This window comes from Hemitrygon akajei, chromosome 9 (assembly GCF_048418815.1).
Source record: "Hemitrygon akajei chromosome 9, sHemAka1.3, whole genome shotgun sequence".
NCBI classification, from domain to species: domain Eukaryota; kingdom Metazoa; phylum Chordata; class Chondrichthyes; order Myliobatiformes; family Dasyatidae; genus Hemitrygon; species Hemitrygon akajei.
The window spans coordinates 148,675,916-148,693,736 of record NC_133132.1 but is presented as its reverse complement, the minus strand read 5'-3'; the positions used below and the strand labels follow the sequence as shown (position 1 = coordinate 148,693,736).

At 42.1% G+C, this 17,821-nt stretch overlaps 1 protein-coding gene across 3 annotated transcripts in view; it reads left to right on the top strand.

Annotated features, from left to right (window-relative positions):
- cd2ap (CD2-associated protein) overlaps positions 1-17,821 on the top strand; it is a 200,761-nt gene that overhangs the window by 79,131 nt on the left and 103,809 nt on the right. Inside the window, exon 1 of one of the 3 annotated variants that reach the window (XM_073057252.1) lies at positions 2,201-2,290. The exons of the other annotated variants lie outside the window; for them this stretch is intronic. Coding sequence (XP_072913353.1) covers positions 2,276-2,290 — 15 coding nt within the window. The 5' untranslated portion in view covers positions 2,201-2,275. Of the gene's footprint in view, positions 1-2,200; positions 2,291-17,821 lie in introns of those variants that run through there. 3 annotated transcript variants of the gene reach the window in all.

The following is a 17,821-nucleotide window of genomic DNA, read 5'->3' as shown; positions in this document are numbered from 1 at the left end:
AAGTGCCTACCCTGTTTCCCGTTGGAACTGCACCCAGTGAGTTGCCATTTACCAGCGCAGTCTTGCTGATTGCTTTGTTCTATGTCTCAGGGTGTAGTCTGATCCTAACAGATTACACTTTATGGTTTCTCACTTAATGAGTATAAAAAGGATAAAAACAAACTTCTCTGCAGTATAAGTATAAATATGTCACGGTCGCCATTGCCTTACTTTTTAGTAATTGTCAGTTGAATGCCAAATAAATCCAAACCAATGAATTTAAGCCACTTATTCTAGGACTCTCTCAGATGTTAAATAAGTGGTTTAATTTCATAATGAGAACAAAACACTGTTTGGAGCCTGGCTTCAAAAATTCTTGGTGCATTATTCACTGGTCTGTGATCCTATAAAAATGTAGTTTCTTTTGAATGGAATTGCATTGCCCACTTAGAAATACCTTGTGATCTTCTGAATAACAAAATGGATATATGCAGAACAATAAAAAACCTTTTCCTTTAAAAGCAGAGAACGTAATCCTGCACAGGATTTGCCAGTGGCATTTTCTGTGTGTTAGCCTGCAGTCAATGAATGGCACAATGCTAAGTTGAACTAAACTGAGCATTCCCAGACTGTTTCAAGGCCCCTGCAGTTTGATGTTTAATATTCTGTGTGTTATTTACTCATTTTTTGCCACTTGCGCAATATGTTCTTTTTGCCTATAGGGTGTTTGATGCGTTCCGTGGTGTTTTGTGGCTGTCTGCCGGAAGACGAATCTCATGATTGTCTATTCTGTCACAAACGAGAAAATCTGCAGAAGCTGGAAATCCATGCAATACTGGAGGAACTCAGCAGGCCAGGCAACGTGTGTGGAGAGCAATGAACGGTTTACTGATGAAGGGCCTGGGCCCACAACATTGACTGTTTACTCCTCTCCATCAGTGCTGCGCGACCTGCTGAGTTACTCCAGCATTTTGTTGCGCAGCAACATGAATTTTTAAAAAAACTGTGTTAAGATGCCTTTCAGTTTGATTTCTTCATGAAGAAATGTAACATCGACATCAACAATTGGGAAACCAATGCCAAGGACAGGAAACTCTGGCAAGCCATCATCCGAGAAGGAACAGCAACTTTCGAAGCCAACAGATGTGCAGAATTAGAAGAAAAGAGAAGAAAATGGAAAGAGAGGCAGCAACAACCAAAGCCCGAACTGCCATCTGGAACTACCTGTCCTGAATGTGGAAGAACTTTCAAAGCCAAGATTGGACTCATAAGCCACTTGAGAGCCCATAAATAGATCAACAGAACAAAGTCCATCATCCTCGACCTCAAGGGATTGCCACGACGACGAGGAGTTAGATTGTTCTGGTTCTACTTTTGAACAATGATTCTTCTATTTTATAGGAAATAGAAATGTAACTAAAGCTTCTGTAGTGCCTGTGACAATTGTATCTGTTGTAGACACGGGTACTGCATTACTGATGAACCATCAATAACTCTCTGAGACATGAGGCGAGATATCAGCTTTTATTGACTGGAAGAAAGAACAAGCAGTAGTTGACCACCATACTACATCCTGGAGACTGAGGGCCGGGCTCAGGCCTCAATCGCCTTTATACCGGGGTCTGTGGGAGGAGCCACGGTCAGTGGGAGGGGCCACAGGAGCAGTCAGCAGGGGGCGTGTCCAGAACAATATGTAATATGTAGTTCACCACAATTACTACTAGCTTAAACTACCAATTTACGTAGTTCCAATGTCACTTTGAGGATGGTTTGTAGTATTTAATCACTTAACTATATGAAAATGCATACTATTCTCTATTTACTGCTGTCTACTGTGGGGTTCTCTGAAAGTGATTGCTTGCCTGGGAATTGATATTTGTGAGTTGACATATCTTCTGTTTACATTCTGATCTTCATGGTGCCTTTGTAATTGGTTTGTCTTCGGGGTGATTGAAGTTAGTTTCCTTAAGTTAAACTTTAGACATGAAATTGGGTTGATTTACTGTATCAGAATATGAAATGGAGAATGTACCAATTTGGTTCCATTACATCTGTGGATGCTAGGGACGTATATTTGTATGATGAGGGGTAGAGAGTTTGATTTCAGTGTGGTTTATTGGAAGTGCCACAGGTGAGTTGTTGAGACTAGCAAAGAATGAAACCGACATTGTCTTGGCTTGTACAGGAATGTGATTGCACAGCTGCATGCTGGTGCCGTAAAAAGCCACAGGGTTTGTCTCAGAACCGCCTATTGAACTTTGTAATTTTGATCGTTGTCAGCGTGTGCTTGTGGCAAATGTCTTCGCTGTCGGTAAGTTCCAGCCGTTCTTCAACTATTGGCATCAGTTTGGTGATGTTTATTCATTTGGAAGTTGATTCATAATTGTGCTGACTACCTGTTACAGTGAGCTGATACAATGTAGAGTAACCTGAAACTATATTGTTATGTGTTGTATTTCATGGAAGGCTGTAGCCAAAGATTTACATTCTGTGCGCATTAGTCATTTGCAGGCCCATATTATACTGTGTGTGATAAGCAATACAGATGGGTAAAACTCCAAGTTCCTGATTTTGTTCTTTTAACTGACTAAAGCCTCAGAACGTTCTGTATGTTGGTTCTTGCTCTCACTGAACATTGGTGGTTGTGACCATTTACTTGGTTTACTTCAGTGTAGATTTGCATTAATAATTTTACAGCAGTTTAAGAGTGTCACTAATCTGGTTGTGGGCTCTGAATCTTATTGTCATGAGTAACTGGAGAAAAATAAGTTTCTCCAAATGACCTGCTAGGAGTGTATTTAATTTTATCCAGGCTACTTTTTCTGCGCAGATGATGGCGTAGCAATGAACTCTCATCGTACTGAAAGGTATTTGACGTAGCTGAAAAGTTTTGCTTTGATGTAGAGCAAGGTGCGGCACAGTGGCAGAACACCTTTGCAGCAGCTGAGTTCAATTCCCACTGCTGTCTGTAAGTAGCTTGTATGTTCTGCCTGGGATCGAGTGGGATTCCTTCAGTTGCTCCAGTTTCCAAAGATGTACGGGTTAGAAGGTTAACTTGTCATGTGGCTGTAATTGGGCAGCATGGGCTCGTTGGGCCGGAAGAGCCTTTTATTGTGCTGTATGTTTTCAAAAAAAAAATTACAACCTCTTTTGAGATGCATGGTTCCACACGAGCAATTTGATAGTGCCTTGCCATGGTTATTTCTGTAGTTCAATTTGAAACTTGCCCAATAACATCAGCAACAAATGTTGTGCCATTTTTTTAAATTTTTTTTTTTAACCCTTCCAGCATGATCTTCAATTCCTCTGGTCTGAAAAATGAAAGTGGTTACTTTATTCAAAGAATGACTAATATTTCTCAAATCTCCCAGATGAACTTACAGCGACGACTGCATTCGACCTCTGTTCTTTGTCATTCTGTTTTTTTGGTACTGATGGGCATTCCTAGCAACAGCAGATATCTCCCTGGCAACCTCTTGCCAAAGGCAACTGATCATAGACTGGAAAGCTCCCTGTGGCCCTTGAACATGCAGGGTTGTGCTTGTAATATTAAGTCACAAACATGGTGTGACGTGCTCAGCATTTCCAGCATTCTCATTCGGGATTCATATCTCAGCAAGAGCACCCACAGGGTTTGCGTGTCCTCTTCTAAAAAGCAGAAAATGCTGGAAGCACCTCAAAGGCACCATCTGTGGAAAGAAGAACCTATTGGAGCAGACTGAATGGGTCTAATTCTGCTCCTATGACTTACGGTCTAAAAGTAGTTAATATTTCAGATCCGATACATAAGATTTCATCAGAATTCAGAAAGAGAAGTAACAAGTAGTTCTTGGTAGGAGAAGGTGGAGGAAGGATTGGTAGAACAAGGAACGTATCTCTGATTGGGTTGGGCCAGTTGGGTTAATAGAGGCTGTCCCAAGTGCATAGTGCTTCTTTTGTCTTTTTAATATTTTGTTAATGGTGAGCCTGTGGGATATGCTCAGCATGCCAGACTATATAATAGAATTTTAAAAAACACTGAATATTTACAGAGCAAAATCCACACAAAATGTTGGAGGAACTCATCAGGCCAGGCAGTATCTATTGAAAAGAGAACAGTCGATGTTTCCGGAGTGAAGACCCTTCAGCAGGGTTAAATGGTCAGTTTTAGTAAAAGATGAAAGAAGTTATGCAATTTGATGTTGTTTGGAAGGTTTTTGAAAATAGAATTACTGTACCCTGCAACACTCAGGGCTGCCGAAAAGTACAAAATGAAATTCTAGGTGCCTGCTTTCACTCAAAAGACTTAGTATTTTCTGTGACCAAATTCAAATATCTCTTCCTAGGTAAGTCGACCAAGGCAATTTACACGGCCTTTAATGAAACAATTGTACTCTTTCCAAACTTGCTACAATTTTATTTCTTGGTTTTTGGTGAACCAGGTTCCTATTAGAAATTATAGAGCAATACAGCACAGGAACAGGTTCTTTGAAATAATTAAATTAGTAATCTAATGCCCAAGTAAATTAATCCCTTCTGCCGACACCATGTCCATATCCTTCCTTTTCCCTCGCATTCCTATGTACCTCGGAGTTTCTCGAATGCTTCTGTCATATTTGACTGCATCGCCATCCCAGGCAACCAGCACTCCATGTGTAATTAAAAAAAATACCTTGCACACCTCCTTTGAACTTGTCCCTCTCATCTTAAATGCATGAAATTTATTTGACATTTCAAACCTGGGAGAAAAAAATGCAGAAATAAAAACACAAAATGCTGGCAGAACTCAGCAGGCCAGACAGCATCTATGGGAGGTGGTAGTGATGACGTTTCGGGCCGAAACCCTTCATCAGGAGTGAAGTAACATGGAATGGTCGAGGAGGGATGAAGTAGAGAGCTGGGAAATGATAGGCTGGAGGGAAATGGGCTAGGGGGAAGATGGAGAATTATGGGAAATAAAAGAGAAAGAAAGGTAGGGCTGGGGGGAGATTATAGTGGGGGGGGGGGGGAAGAGAGAAAGAGAAAAAAGAGAGAGAAAGAGAACCAGACTAAAATAATAGATAGGGATGAGGGTAAGGGTGGGGGGCAGGGATATCAACGGAGGTCAGTGAGTTGGATGTTCATGCCGGCAGGAAGGAGGCTACCTAGGCAGGAGATAAGGTATTGCTCCATTGACCTGCGTGTGGCCTCATTGTGATGGTAGAGGAGGCCATGGACAGACATGTCGGAGTGGGAGTGGTCTGTGGAATTGAAGTGTGTGGCCACAGGGAGATCCCGCCACTGCTGGAGGACTGAGTGTTGGTGTTCGGCGAAACAGTCTCCCAGTCTGTGGCGGGTCTCCCCCATGCATAAATGGCCACATCGAGAGCACCGGATACAGTATATCGCCCCAGCTGACTCGCAGGTGAAGTGGTGCCTCACCTGAAAGGGCTGTCTGGGGCCTGGGATGGTGGTGAGGGAAGAAGTGTGGGGGCAGGTGTAGCACTTCTTCCGTTTGCAGGGATGAGTGCCCGGAGGGAGGTCGGTTGGGAGGGATGGGGGGGATGAATGGACAAGGGAGTTGCGTAGGGAGCGATTCCTGCGGAAAGCCGAGAGTGGGGGGGAGGGGAAGATGTGGCTGGTGGTGGGATCCCGTAGGAGGTGGCGGAAGTTATGGAGGATTATACGTTGGATCTGTAGGCTGGTAGGGTGACAGGTGAGGACCAGGGGGACTCTATCCCTGGTGGGCTGGCGGGGGGATGGGTGAGGGCAGAGGTGCGTGAAATACGGGAGATGCGATGGAGGGCAGAGTTGATAGTGGATGAAGGGAAGCCCCCTTCTTTAAAAAAGGAAGACATCTCCTTTGTCCTAGAATGAAAGGCCTCATCCTGAGAGCAGATGTGGCGGAGGCGGAGGGATTGAGAGAAAGGGATAGCATTTTTGCAGGAGACAGGGTGGGAGGAGGAATAGTCTAGGTAGCTGTGGGAATTAGTAGGTTTGTAGTAGACGTCGGTGGATAAAAAATGCAGGCTCTTTATCTGTGGATCTCTTGATCTTAGATACCTTTATCAGATGTTTCCTTAGCCTCTGCTGTTCCGGAGAGATTGCTGTTTAGATCGGGACCGCTTTGCCGAGCACCTCCGCTCCATCTCCAAAATGTGGAAATTGCTAGCAGCCAATGATTTTAGTTCCAACCGCCATTCCTGTTCTGACATGTCAGTCCACAGCCGCCTCTTCTGCCAGGGTGAGGCCACTCTCAGGGTGGAGGAGCACTGCCTTATATTCAGTCTAGGTGGACTCCAGCCTAATGACATGAACATCGATTTCTCCAACTTCTGCTAATTCTTCCCACCCTTCTCCTTTCATCTTTAATTCCCTACTCTGGCCACCTGCCTCTGGTGACCCTCCTTCTCTTTCTCCCATGGTCCACTCTCATCAGATTCTTTCTTCTCCAGCCCTTATGCCTTTTCCAGCCTTCACCTCTTATCTTCCTACTTCATCCCACCTTCCCCACCCACGCACCTTTCTCCTCACCAGGTCTCATATCACCTGCCAGCTTGTCCTCCTTACCCTCCCTCCCCACCTTATTCTGGCATCTTCCCCCGTCCTTTCCTGTCCTGATGCATGGTCTCGGCTTGAAATGTTAACTGTTCATTCATTTCCATAGATACTGCCTGACCTGCTGAGTTCCTCCAGCATTTTCTGTGCATTGTTTAGACTATTGCAGGAATGGTAGAAATATTGTAATTTCTAGTCTACTGCCTGTTCCCACGTTCTGTCATCTAGTGTGCTTAAATTTGAATGGAATTTCCTTTATTGTTACTCCACTGCTCCAAAGGTGCTAACACGCCTTTGATTTTTTTTCTCTGACAGTAAACAATTACAAATGTGATAGTGCTGTTATTTTTTTTGGACCTGACAAACTAGATTTGTTGCCTAAGGTGCCTTGTTGTGTTTATCTATCCACGTCTCCCCATCTGTGTGTCTCTCTGAATGACATTTACATACGTCTCCTGGTATTGTACCCTTATCCAGTATTGGTTGGTTGTCTTCAAAACCTGATTACCCAGTCTGGCGTCTGTCATTATGACTTTGATTTCCACAGCAAGTTGAGAGTTTATTTCAGCAGTGGCGCCTGAGAAATCACCAGATAACTCTGAAATCTCTTCTGGTTCATTCAGACCTTTCAGGAAGGAGGTCTGCTATTCATCCTTGCCTAGTTTGGCCTCTGTGATTCCTTAAACACAACAGTAGTTACACCCTTTTGCAATAAAATTGCAAAGATATTGGCATGGTCGCTAAAGCGCATGCCCCATGAAGGAATAAATATATCTATAAATATAAAAATAGTCCGCATGCCCCTTGAAATATAGAAAGGGTCTGGGGGAAAAAAGTCAAAACATGAGAAAGTCTGCAGCTGCTGGAAATCCAGAGTAACGCACACAAAATGCTGGAGGAACTCAGCAGGTCAGGCAGCGTCTATGGAAACGAATAAACAGTCGGCATTTCAGGCCTGGACTCCTCATCAGGACCTGTGCGTTGCTTCAGGAGAAAAAACACCAAATTAGAAAGATATCATTTGAAATGACTAGTGAAAATGACTGGCAATAACCAGTTCGCTATTGGTTTATTTTTGTCACATATACCAAGCCTCAGTAGAAAACTACACACACAAAATGCTGGTGGAACACAGCAGGCCAGGCAGCATCTATAAGTGGAAGCACTGTCAACGTTTCGGGCTGAGACCCTTCGAAACTATTGGTTTGAGTGCCTTCCACACAGGTCATGCTGTAAATAATTACAGCAAGGTAGTAAAAAGAAATCAATAGAGGGTATAGTGTTTCAGTTGCAGAGATCGAATGTTCGTAATTTAGGGACATGAGAAACCCAGACAAGAGGCTGATAAGTGGATAGGTGCCTGTCCTAGAGCACAGTGATTTGGTTTCTTAGGCTTTTGTGTCTTCTGCTTGATGGGCAAGGAGACTATAGGAAGTGAGGGTGGGATGGGCCCCTGATTATGGTGGATGCTTTTCTGAGGCAGTTGGAAACGCAGATGGAGAGGTATTGGTTTCCCTGTTGGACAGGGTTGCATTCAGAACTCTGAACCATTTCTGCAGTATTAGGTAAAGTGATTTGCCATTACCGGGCTGTGATGCATCCATGTAGGATGCTCTCCATGATGCAGCTACAGAAATTGTCAGAGTCATTGGGGAGATGCCGAATTTTCTTTGCCTTCTGAGGAAGTAAAGGCATTGGTGTGGTGTTTGTGTGTGTGTTTTTTTTTGTGTGTCTGGCCTTAACGTCCACATAGATGAAACAAATTGTTGGTGATAGTTATTTTGTTTACAGTAACAGGTCTTTCTGACCCAACAATCTATTTACACCCATGTGACCAAATAACCTACTAACCTGCTCATCTCTGGGATGTGCAAGGATACTGGAGCACCTGAAAGAAACCCACGTGGCCATAAGGAGAATGCATGAACTCCTTACAAACAACGGCAGAATTGATCCCAGTCACTGGCAATGTAATAGCATTATGCTGAGCACAACACTGTCGTTGCATCTTGAAACTTGGAACAACAAACCTTCTCCACCTCAGCACTATCGATGCAGATGATTACATACTCCACCCTGTTTCCTAAAGTTGGCAACCACCTCCTTCATTTTGTTGACATTCAGGGAAAGTTTGTCTTGACACCCTGCCACCAAGCAATCTCGTTCCTGTATTCTGTCTCGTTGTTGTTTGAGATCCGGCCTGCGTGGTGATCTTATCTGCTAATTCAGGGAGTTGGAGTGGAATTTGAACACCCAGTCACATCAAAGTAATTGCCATTTGTTTTAAATGATAAAGCTACCAGTTTCTTTCGAACATTGGGACCCAGATTTTTTTCCCCTCGAAGTTTCTTAGAATATCCAGTTATGCAAAACTTTGGCCAATACTTATCTCAACATGTCAGTCTTTTGGTATTTCAGGACTGATTTAATCTCAGTATTTTGAAACAATAAGTTTGGATACTGCACGTATCTTCCTCTAGGATGTCTGTGTTTTTGCTTTGAACATAATTTGGGGGGAAAATGGCTTGATACATAACCTTAGTAGGTCAAATTGAAGCGTTTTCTTGCTTAATTAATAATAATTATTACTATAAGAACAAGGATGTAATGCTGAGGTAACACGAGTGAATCTGCAGATGCTGGAATTAAATAAAAACACAAAATTCTGACAGAACTCAGCAGGCCAGACGGCATCTATGGGAGGAGGTAGTGACAATGTTTTGGGCCGAAACCCTTCATCAGGAGTGCCTCAGTTCATCAGACCCTCCTGATGAAGGGTTTCGGCCCGAAACGTCGTCACTACCTCCTTACATAGATGCTGTCTGGCCTGCTGAGTTCTGCCAGAATTTTGTGTTTTTATGTAATGCTGAGGCTTTTTAGCGCATTGTTCAGAACATGCTTGGAGTATTGTGAGCAGTTTTGGGCCCTTTCACTGCACTGTATGTAGTCAAAACTACCCAACGAATACCTGGTACCAGCCTACCTGTCATCAAGGACACGTATACCGAAAATTGCTGCAAAAGGACCAGTAACACCATGAAGGACACCACCCACTCTGCTCCTGGACTGGTTTTGTCCCACTCCCATCAAGGAGAGAGGCTATGTAGCAGTCACAGCAGAACCACCAGACTTGACAGTTACTTTCCCCAAACACCTCCACCCACTACCCCACCCCTCTGCACCCCCAACCACCACTACTTTCCACTACTTTATTATTTTCTGTCAGTCACCTTATGTGCCTAGCGTCACTTAATGGACATACAATCAATTTACGTATATTAGCTATCTTATGTATTTATATATGTTGGGTTTTATTTTTATTTGTTGTCCTTATCTTATTGTGTTTTTCTTTGTGTTTAATCGGATCCAGAGTAAAAATTATTTTGTTCTCCTTTACACTTGTGCACTGAAAAGATGCGCTGGTACTGGAGAGGGTCCAGGGAAGGCTTATGAGGATGATTCTGGGAATGCAAGGGTTAATATTTGATGAGTGTTTGATGGCTGTGTCCTGTACTCTTTGGAGATTAAAAGAATGAAGCGGAATCTCATTTTAAACCTACTGAATATTGAAAGGCCAAGATAGAATGGACATGGAGAGGATCTTTCGAAAGGGCACAGCCTCAGAATAGAGGGATGTCCATTTAGAACAGGGGCTCCCAACCTTTTTGCCATGGACCCCTACCATTAACCAAGGGGTCCATGGATCCCAGGATGGGAACCCCAGATTTAGAACAAAGCTGATGATATTTTTTTAAATCAAGGGGGCAGTGAATCTGTGGAATTCATTGCTGCAGATGGTTGTGGAGGGCAAGTCATTGGGTATATTTAAAGCAGAGGTTGATGGGTTCTTCGTTAGTCATAGCGTCACAGGTCTCCAGAAGAAGGCAGGAGAATGGGAATGAGAGGGCTAATAAATCAGCCATGATGGACTGGTGGAGCAGACTCAATGGGCCAAATGGCCTAATTCTACACGTCTTATTGTCACATCCTACCCTTACACCACTCTCCCACTACCAACTCGTTCACCTCTGAATATCTGTGCCATTGGTACAAAATATTTGATGCATTTCTGTTTCTCTCATAATCTTAAAATTTGAAGAAAAGATTGTTGTTGCCAAGACTTTTTATGCATGCATCTTTTTAAAAATCATATTGATTGAATTACTGAAGAATGAAAATACTGAATGTGAATGAGGCATAATCCCAGATCATCCTGGGCAGCACAACATTCCAGCTATTGGACCTGTTGCCTCACAGCCTGGGCAGTCTGGGACTAGTCCTGATATCTTGTCTGTATGGAGTTTACATGTTCTCTCTTTGGCACATTCACTGAAAAATACTTGGATAGCATTAAAGCATTATTTAAACAAATCAACAACATTATCGATAAAATATCTATTCAAAAGGTTCAAAAATCATCTGACTTCAATAAAGAGGAGGCGGCTGCTCTCTTCACATTTCCATTTAGATTAGTGGCTGTGTTGCTTTTCCACCAAATTATGGTACTGTAGGTCGAACATCAGAACTGCCAACCGGTGTTGGCCTATTAAATCCTAAGAAAAATCCATCACCAGTTTCTCAGGAATAACAGCTGGAGTAAGAGATTTTGTGCTTCTGTCTTCACTTGGGTCCAGAGCTTTTGCCCAGGCGTGTGAGCAAATGCCTCGATCTGCTCTGTTGTGCGTGGCAGATTGAGGCCGTTATTGTTAAACTTTTCGTGGGAGACATTATCTTCTCTTCTCCATCCTGACCCGTCCTCGTCCCCTTTCACCAGATTGCCTCATATTTTTCTCTCTCGCGCGCTCTCTCTCCCCCTTGAATTTATTTGAAACAATGTGCATTGCAAGTATAGCTAATAAAGGAAAAAAGAACTCATCAAAAGAGTGGAATTTGTAGATATCTGTGCAGATTGAATATTTTAGAGGCCATTTGATATTGTTGCAAATTGATTTATTTATTTTGTCTAATTTTTGCATAATTTAATTTAATTTTGTTTTTCTTCTGAACGTCACATCTCTAGTATTATGTGTCCGTGCTACTGCAGCAAGCAGGTTTCTTGTTGCACCTGTACTTGTGCAAATGATAATAAACTTTGACAAATGCTGGCAGTTTTCTGAGTCCATTTCAAACACAACTTGTGAGGAAAAGCATCTGGTACTTTAAACTGCATCAGAAATTCACATATACCCCCTCCAGCTTGATCTGTTGCATTCAGTGCTTGCAATGTGGCTTCCTTGGCGTCAGTGAAACCAAATGTAGATTATGCAACCATTTTGCAAGGCACCTGCATTCTGTCACCGACACCCGCCTTGAACTTCTAATTTAGTGCCACTTTAACTTCCCCTGACTTTCCCACACCAATTGTCCTCAGCCTTTTCCGCAACCATAGAAAAACGCCACCTTGTATGCTGCTCAGACTGCCTGCAATCCAATGACGTAAATGTTGAGTTTTCCAGTTTCAGGGAATCGTCGTCCACTAGTTTCCATTTCCAGTCTCACTGATCCCTTTGTGTTCACTCGCCCTTTGTTCACTACGATCCTGCATCTGATTGCATCAGTCCATTGCCCAAATACCCATCTAGTTTCTTCTCCTATGGTTTACCTTTCAGCCCACCACACCTCCCTAGGTTCCATTGATTACCTACCAGCCTCTACCTTGCCCCCCCCCCTCATTTCTATATAGTGGGCATCTTATTTCTATCTCTCAGGGTCTCAACTGAAGATGCTAGCCATTTCTTTGGCTCCACAGGTGTTGCTTAACCTTCTGAGTTCTTCCAACATTTTATCTTTTGCTCTTGATTCAAGCATCTGTAGTATTTCTTTCTGCAAGCCCTTGTAATTGGCCTGAAGCATTCCATAGTGTCCACCACTCAAAATTATAAATATATAACCAAAATAAAGGGGGGGAAAAGCCCTATGCAGTGACCCGGTAAATCCAGCATGAGATGTATATTTCAGTTCGTCTGCAACTAGTGAAGCTAATTCTGGGAAGAGCATTAAATGTATGGTCCGTTCTGCTACTGACATTGCTTTCTTAAAGTCTCTTCCTTACTGAAAGCCAGTCATACTAATTTCAGCCTCTTGTATATCGGTGAGACCCGACGTAGATTGGGAGACTACTTCGCCAAGTATCTACGCTCCATCTGCCAGAACAAGTGGGATCTGCTAGTGGCCACCCATTTTTATTCCACTTCCCATCCCTATTCTGATATGTCCATCCATGGCCTCCTCCACTGTCGGGATAAGGCCACACTTGGGTTGGAGGATCAACACCTTATATTCCATCTGGGTAGCCTCCATCCTGATGGCATGAACATCGACTTCTCAAACTTCCAGTGATGCTGCCCCACCCCTCACCATTTCCCATCCCCTTGTCCCTCTCTCATGTTATCTCCTTGCCCGTCCATCTCATCCTTCTTCCCCCCCCCCACCCCACTTTTTCTTTCTTCCATGGCCTTTTGTATCTTTCACCAATCAACTTCCTAGCTCTTTGCTTCATCCCTCCCCCTCAAGTTTTACCCATCACCTGCCGTTTGTCTCTTCTCCTTCCCCCACCTTTCAAATCTACTCCTCAGCATTTTTTTCCTGTCCTGTTGGGGTCTCGGCCTGAAACGTCGACTGTACTCTTTTCCATAGATGCTGTCTGGCCTGCTGAGTTCCTCCAGCATTTTTTGTGCGTGACACTAATTTGAGTATTAGTGTTACGTAAGCCAGCAAGCAGACCCAGAGCTGCCAACCCTTTGGCAAAAAGCACTAGTGTGCCAACTGATGTTTCAAGAATGCAAACCATGGTGAGATCTTTGAATATTATTTTTATTCCAGGCATGAAAAATGTCCTTTTTACTCAGTGTGTGCTAATGAATGCATTTCCTGAAAGGTTGATTCTTAAAAGAGAACTGCTTTAATAGGATTATTGGGAAAGAGCTGGAGGAGGAAGCTGATTGGTAGCTAGTTACAAAGCTTGAACATATGTGTAACTAGCTGCCTGGCCTCCTGCTTATGGTTTGTATCCCATGAATATGGGATTAATTTCAAAAATAAAGAAGTGCAAAAATCTCGAATAGAAACAGAAAACTTTGTAAGTACATCTCAACCTTAAATATTAACGCTGTTTCTCTTTCACATTTGCAGCCTGGCTTGCTGAGTATTACAATTTTCTGATTTATTTGCAAAATATCCACATTTCCACAGTCCATAGTCACTGAAGGTGAATGAGCAAGTGCAGCAGGCAGTGAAGAAGGCGAATGGAATGTTGGCCTTTATTACAAAGGGAATTGAGTACAACAGCAAAGAAATCCTTTTGCATTTGTACAGGGCCCTGGTGAGACCACACCTGGAGTATTGTGTACAGTTTTGGTCTCCAGGGTTAAGGAAGGACATCCTGGCTGTAGAGGAAGTGCAGCGTAGATTCACGAGGTTAATTCCTGGGATGTCCGGACTGTCTTACGCAGAGAGGTTAGAGAGACTGGGCTTGTACGCGCTGGAATTAAGGAGATTGAGAGGGAATCTGATTGCATCATACAAGATTATTAAGGGATTGGACAAAATAGAGGCAGGAAATATGTTCCAGATGCTGGGAGAGTCCAGTACCGGAGGGCATGGTTTGAGAATAAGGGGTAGGTCATTTAGGACAGAGTTAAGGAAAAACTTCTTCTCCCAGAGAGTTGTGGGGGTCTGGAATGCACTGCCTCGGAAGGAAGTGGAGGCCAGTTCTCTGGATGCTTTCACGAAGGAGCAAGATAGGTATCTTATGGATAGGGGAATCAAGGGATATGGGGACAAGGTAGGAACCGGGTATTGATAGTAGATGATCAGCCATGATCTCAAAATGGCGGTGCAGGCTCAAAGGGCCGAATGGTCTACTTCTGCACCTATTGTCTATTTCCCTTTAAATTACATAGTATGCATTTGAATATTTTGCTGAGCCATATGGTGCTTTAAAGATTTTACATCATCTGAAAAAGTTATAGCAATGAAAATTCATCATTTGAGACTTGAGGAATTTCAAATTCTTTTAGGAAAAGTCTTTGCATCACAAAGGTAGAGGTCCAATTTAGGACAATTTTGTTTAATTTAGCATTTAGCAATATCAATTACTTTGGTTTTTCGGAAAATGTCAGTGAAAAAAGGCATAATTTCAACCTCCAGCTGCGAATAAAATAACGTATACATCAAAGGGCATTTCAATTGACACAAAACCAGGTGAAGGAGAGGTTCACATTGTACCTATTATGGGTACAGGTTTCCCCCGCAATCCGAAGGTAGAGCGTTCCTATGAAACCGTTTGCAAACTGAAATGTCATAAATTGAAGAAGCATTTACCATTATTTATATGGGAAAATTTTTTGAGCGTTCCCAGACCCAAAAAATAACCTACCAAATCAAACCAAATAACACATAAAACCTAAAATAACACTAACATATAGTAAAAGTAGGAATGATATGATAAATATATAGCCCATATAAAGTAGAAATATTGTAGGTACAGTGTAGTTTCACTTATAAAAATTGGGAAGACAGCGAGTCAAAATTGATTTGGAGGAAAAAAAATCGGCATGTACACGCATGCGCAAACAACTGCCCTCACAAGTCTTCACGGTCATTGTAATCTTTCTCGGGGTAAGCACACGTATAAAGTGGGCGTCTTTTTTTTCGTAAAAGTGAAAATCCTCTTTGGTTAACGAAAACAGGTACCAATATAGGTCTTTCGTAACAGCGGGACATCTTAAAGCGAACGTTCGAATAGCGGGGGACACCTGTATTCCCAAAAGCATCATAATGGCCAATACTGGTTATTATGCAGGCTTCACTTTTCAGAATTCGCGTGCTGCGGATACTGACACGTAGGCACCATTCAGTGTATTAATCTGCAGAACGTCCGAATCTCATTCTTGTGCAAAGCAGTTGAAGTCTAAACTGTAATTTCCAAAGGTTTGAGCAAATCACTTTTTCATTAAAAGTGAATCTTCATTGCCTCACTTAAATACCTTGTTATATGCCATTCATTAGCATTGAACAAAGAAAATACAGTGGATTCTGCTTAATTGGGACATACTGGAACCGGTACATTTGGCCCATTTAAGTGGCTGTCCCAGTTATCTGGAGTATCATGGAAATGGTTTAAAAAAATGTATATACACGACAAACTGAGTATCATATTATGTGTTTAAATGAAGTATAGAACAATTAGAATGTAATCAATACTGCTGCAGTACTGTAAAACTGTGTTAATACTTATCGATGAAGGAATTCATCAGCATCACGTTCTTTTAACTATATATGTACAAAATCAGCAGACACCTAGTGCAGGTTATGGACTGCCTTCACAATGAATCCTCCAAATGCTCCTTTTCATTGCAACATTCAAGATGTTGCCTTCAAAGTAGAAACAACAAAGAATTTGATACCTTCAAATTCTTCATGGTTTCTAACTTGTTGGAAGTAGTGAGATCATTTCATTTTCACTTCCCTCTGTCTCTGGCATCTCCAAGTCTGAATGTTTGATACTGCAGTGAGGAAAACAGTTCTGAATTGTTACTGCTTTTTATCCCTTGCCAATCATCAGTGACAAAGTTACCTGCTTTTTGAAGACAAACATGCGAACAGATGCTGTTTAAAAATCTGTTTGATTGCAGCACAGCATTGCGTCTAAAAGCCTCGCAAGTGCAAATGGTGAATGCTCGTTCAGAATTGTTCGGCAACGGGCACCTGACCCATTGAAGTGGCGTAGAGCCCCAAATAAATAAAGGGAATCCTGGTTATTTTGTTGATTCGTTTTGTTTTTTTAAAACAAAGTGTTGTCCCAAATAGGTGGCTGTCCCCAGTTAACTGTACTTGGCATTTGTAGTTTGTATGAACGGTGGGTGGCTTAGTGGAGCAAAGATTTCAGACCATGTCCATTGTGCTCTGCATGGTAGCATAGTGGTTAGCATTACACAATTACAGCGCCAGAGATCTGGGTTCATTTCCGCCACTGTCTGTATAGAGTTTGTATGTTCTCCCTGTGACCACGTAGGATTTCTCTGGGTGTTCTGGTTTCCTCCCACATTCCAAAGACATGCGGGCCGGTAGGTTGGTCACAAGGGTGTAACTGGGTGGTGTGGGTTTGTTGGACTGGAAGGGCCGGTTATCGTGGTGCAGTTCAAAGTAAGTTAAAGACTTCATATTTCAGTTGGTATAGTTTTAAACTTTTTCCCAGGTATGAGCCTAGTGAATATTTAATGGATTCAAATGGAGATGATATTCTGTTGCAAACGTACAGTGAAAATATAAAACGCTCCTCCATATCCTTCAAGGTTGTTGAGTCCAAAGAATTTTTGTTCTTGAAACGCTATCACCCAGCGGAAATTTTGTGAACAGTCTTCAATTTTGAACCATACAGTTCTTGGCCTCTCAGAAAACCACTGAGTTTGTGACTGACAGCATAAGGGGAAAAAAATGCTAATCCTTTTCCAAGTTGTTTGTAATTTGGCTCCCGCTTTCGTTTAAATAAAGAAATCCAATTTGATTATAAAGGGATGAATTAAGATCATCCTTTATGTTGGTGTCTGACTAATGGCAAATCCACCACATGTATTACTGTAAAGTGAGAGGAACTTTGTGTATCATTCAACTTCTAGAATCAGTATGAGATGTATCACAGCAGCTAATGATTTTCTTTTTAATGTATTGAGAACCTTTCCAAGCAGTGAGAATAGAGTGAAGACAGCAAGCGTGTGTAATTTTCTTTGTTGACCGGAATGAAATTTTAATGTTAGATCTCAACACCTATGAACGTGAACATGCCATACATCTTGCCTCTTTACAAGGGTAACGTTTTGTTTTCTTTCTTCATTTTTGAAATACATCAACAATCTTTTTCTAAATACTTTGGAAAATACTTGTTTTAAAACTAGCATATATGTGACAAATTTTGCTGCTGGGACTTTTTTGTGCAATAAAACAAGATTTTGTTGGTAATCATAAAATTGGCACTCTATAGTATTCGTAGGTTTTATGTCAAATGCTTGTTTGATATTTATTATTTTTGAATTTAAGTGATTAACTGAGAAAATCAAAGGCAGAAGTGGGATTGTACTTCAGTGTAATGATTCTACTCCATGAGGATGATGTGGTCATGCCTATCATTTGGTGTTCATTGTTGAATCTCTAAAGCCACCATTGCTATTAGCTCAATCATATAAATCTGAGGAATATGGTACGTGAAAATGGATGGAGTTCAACCCAGATAAGTGTGAGGTGGTTCATTTTAGTAGGTCAAATATGATGGCAGAATATAGTATTAATGGTAAGACTCTTGGCAGTGTGGAGTCTTGGGTGGAGTCAG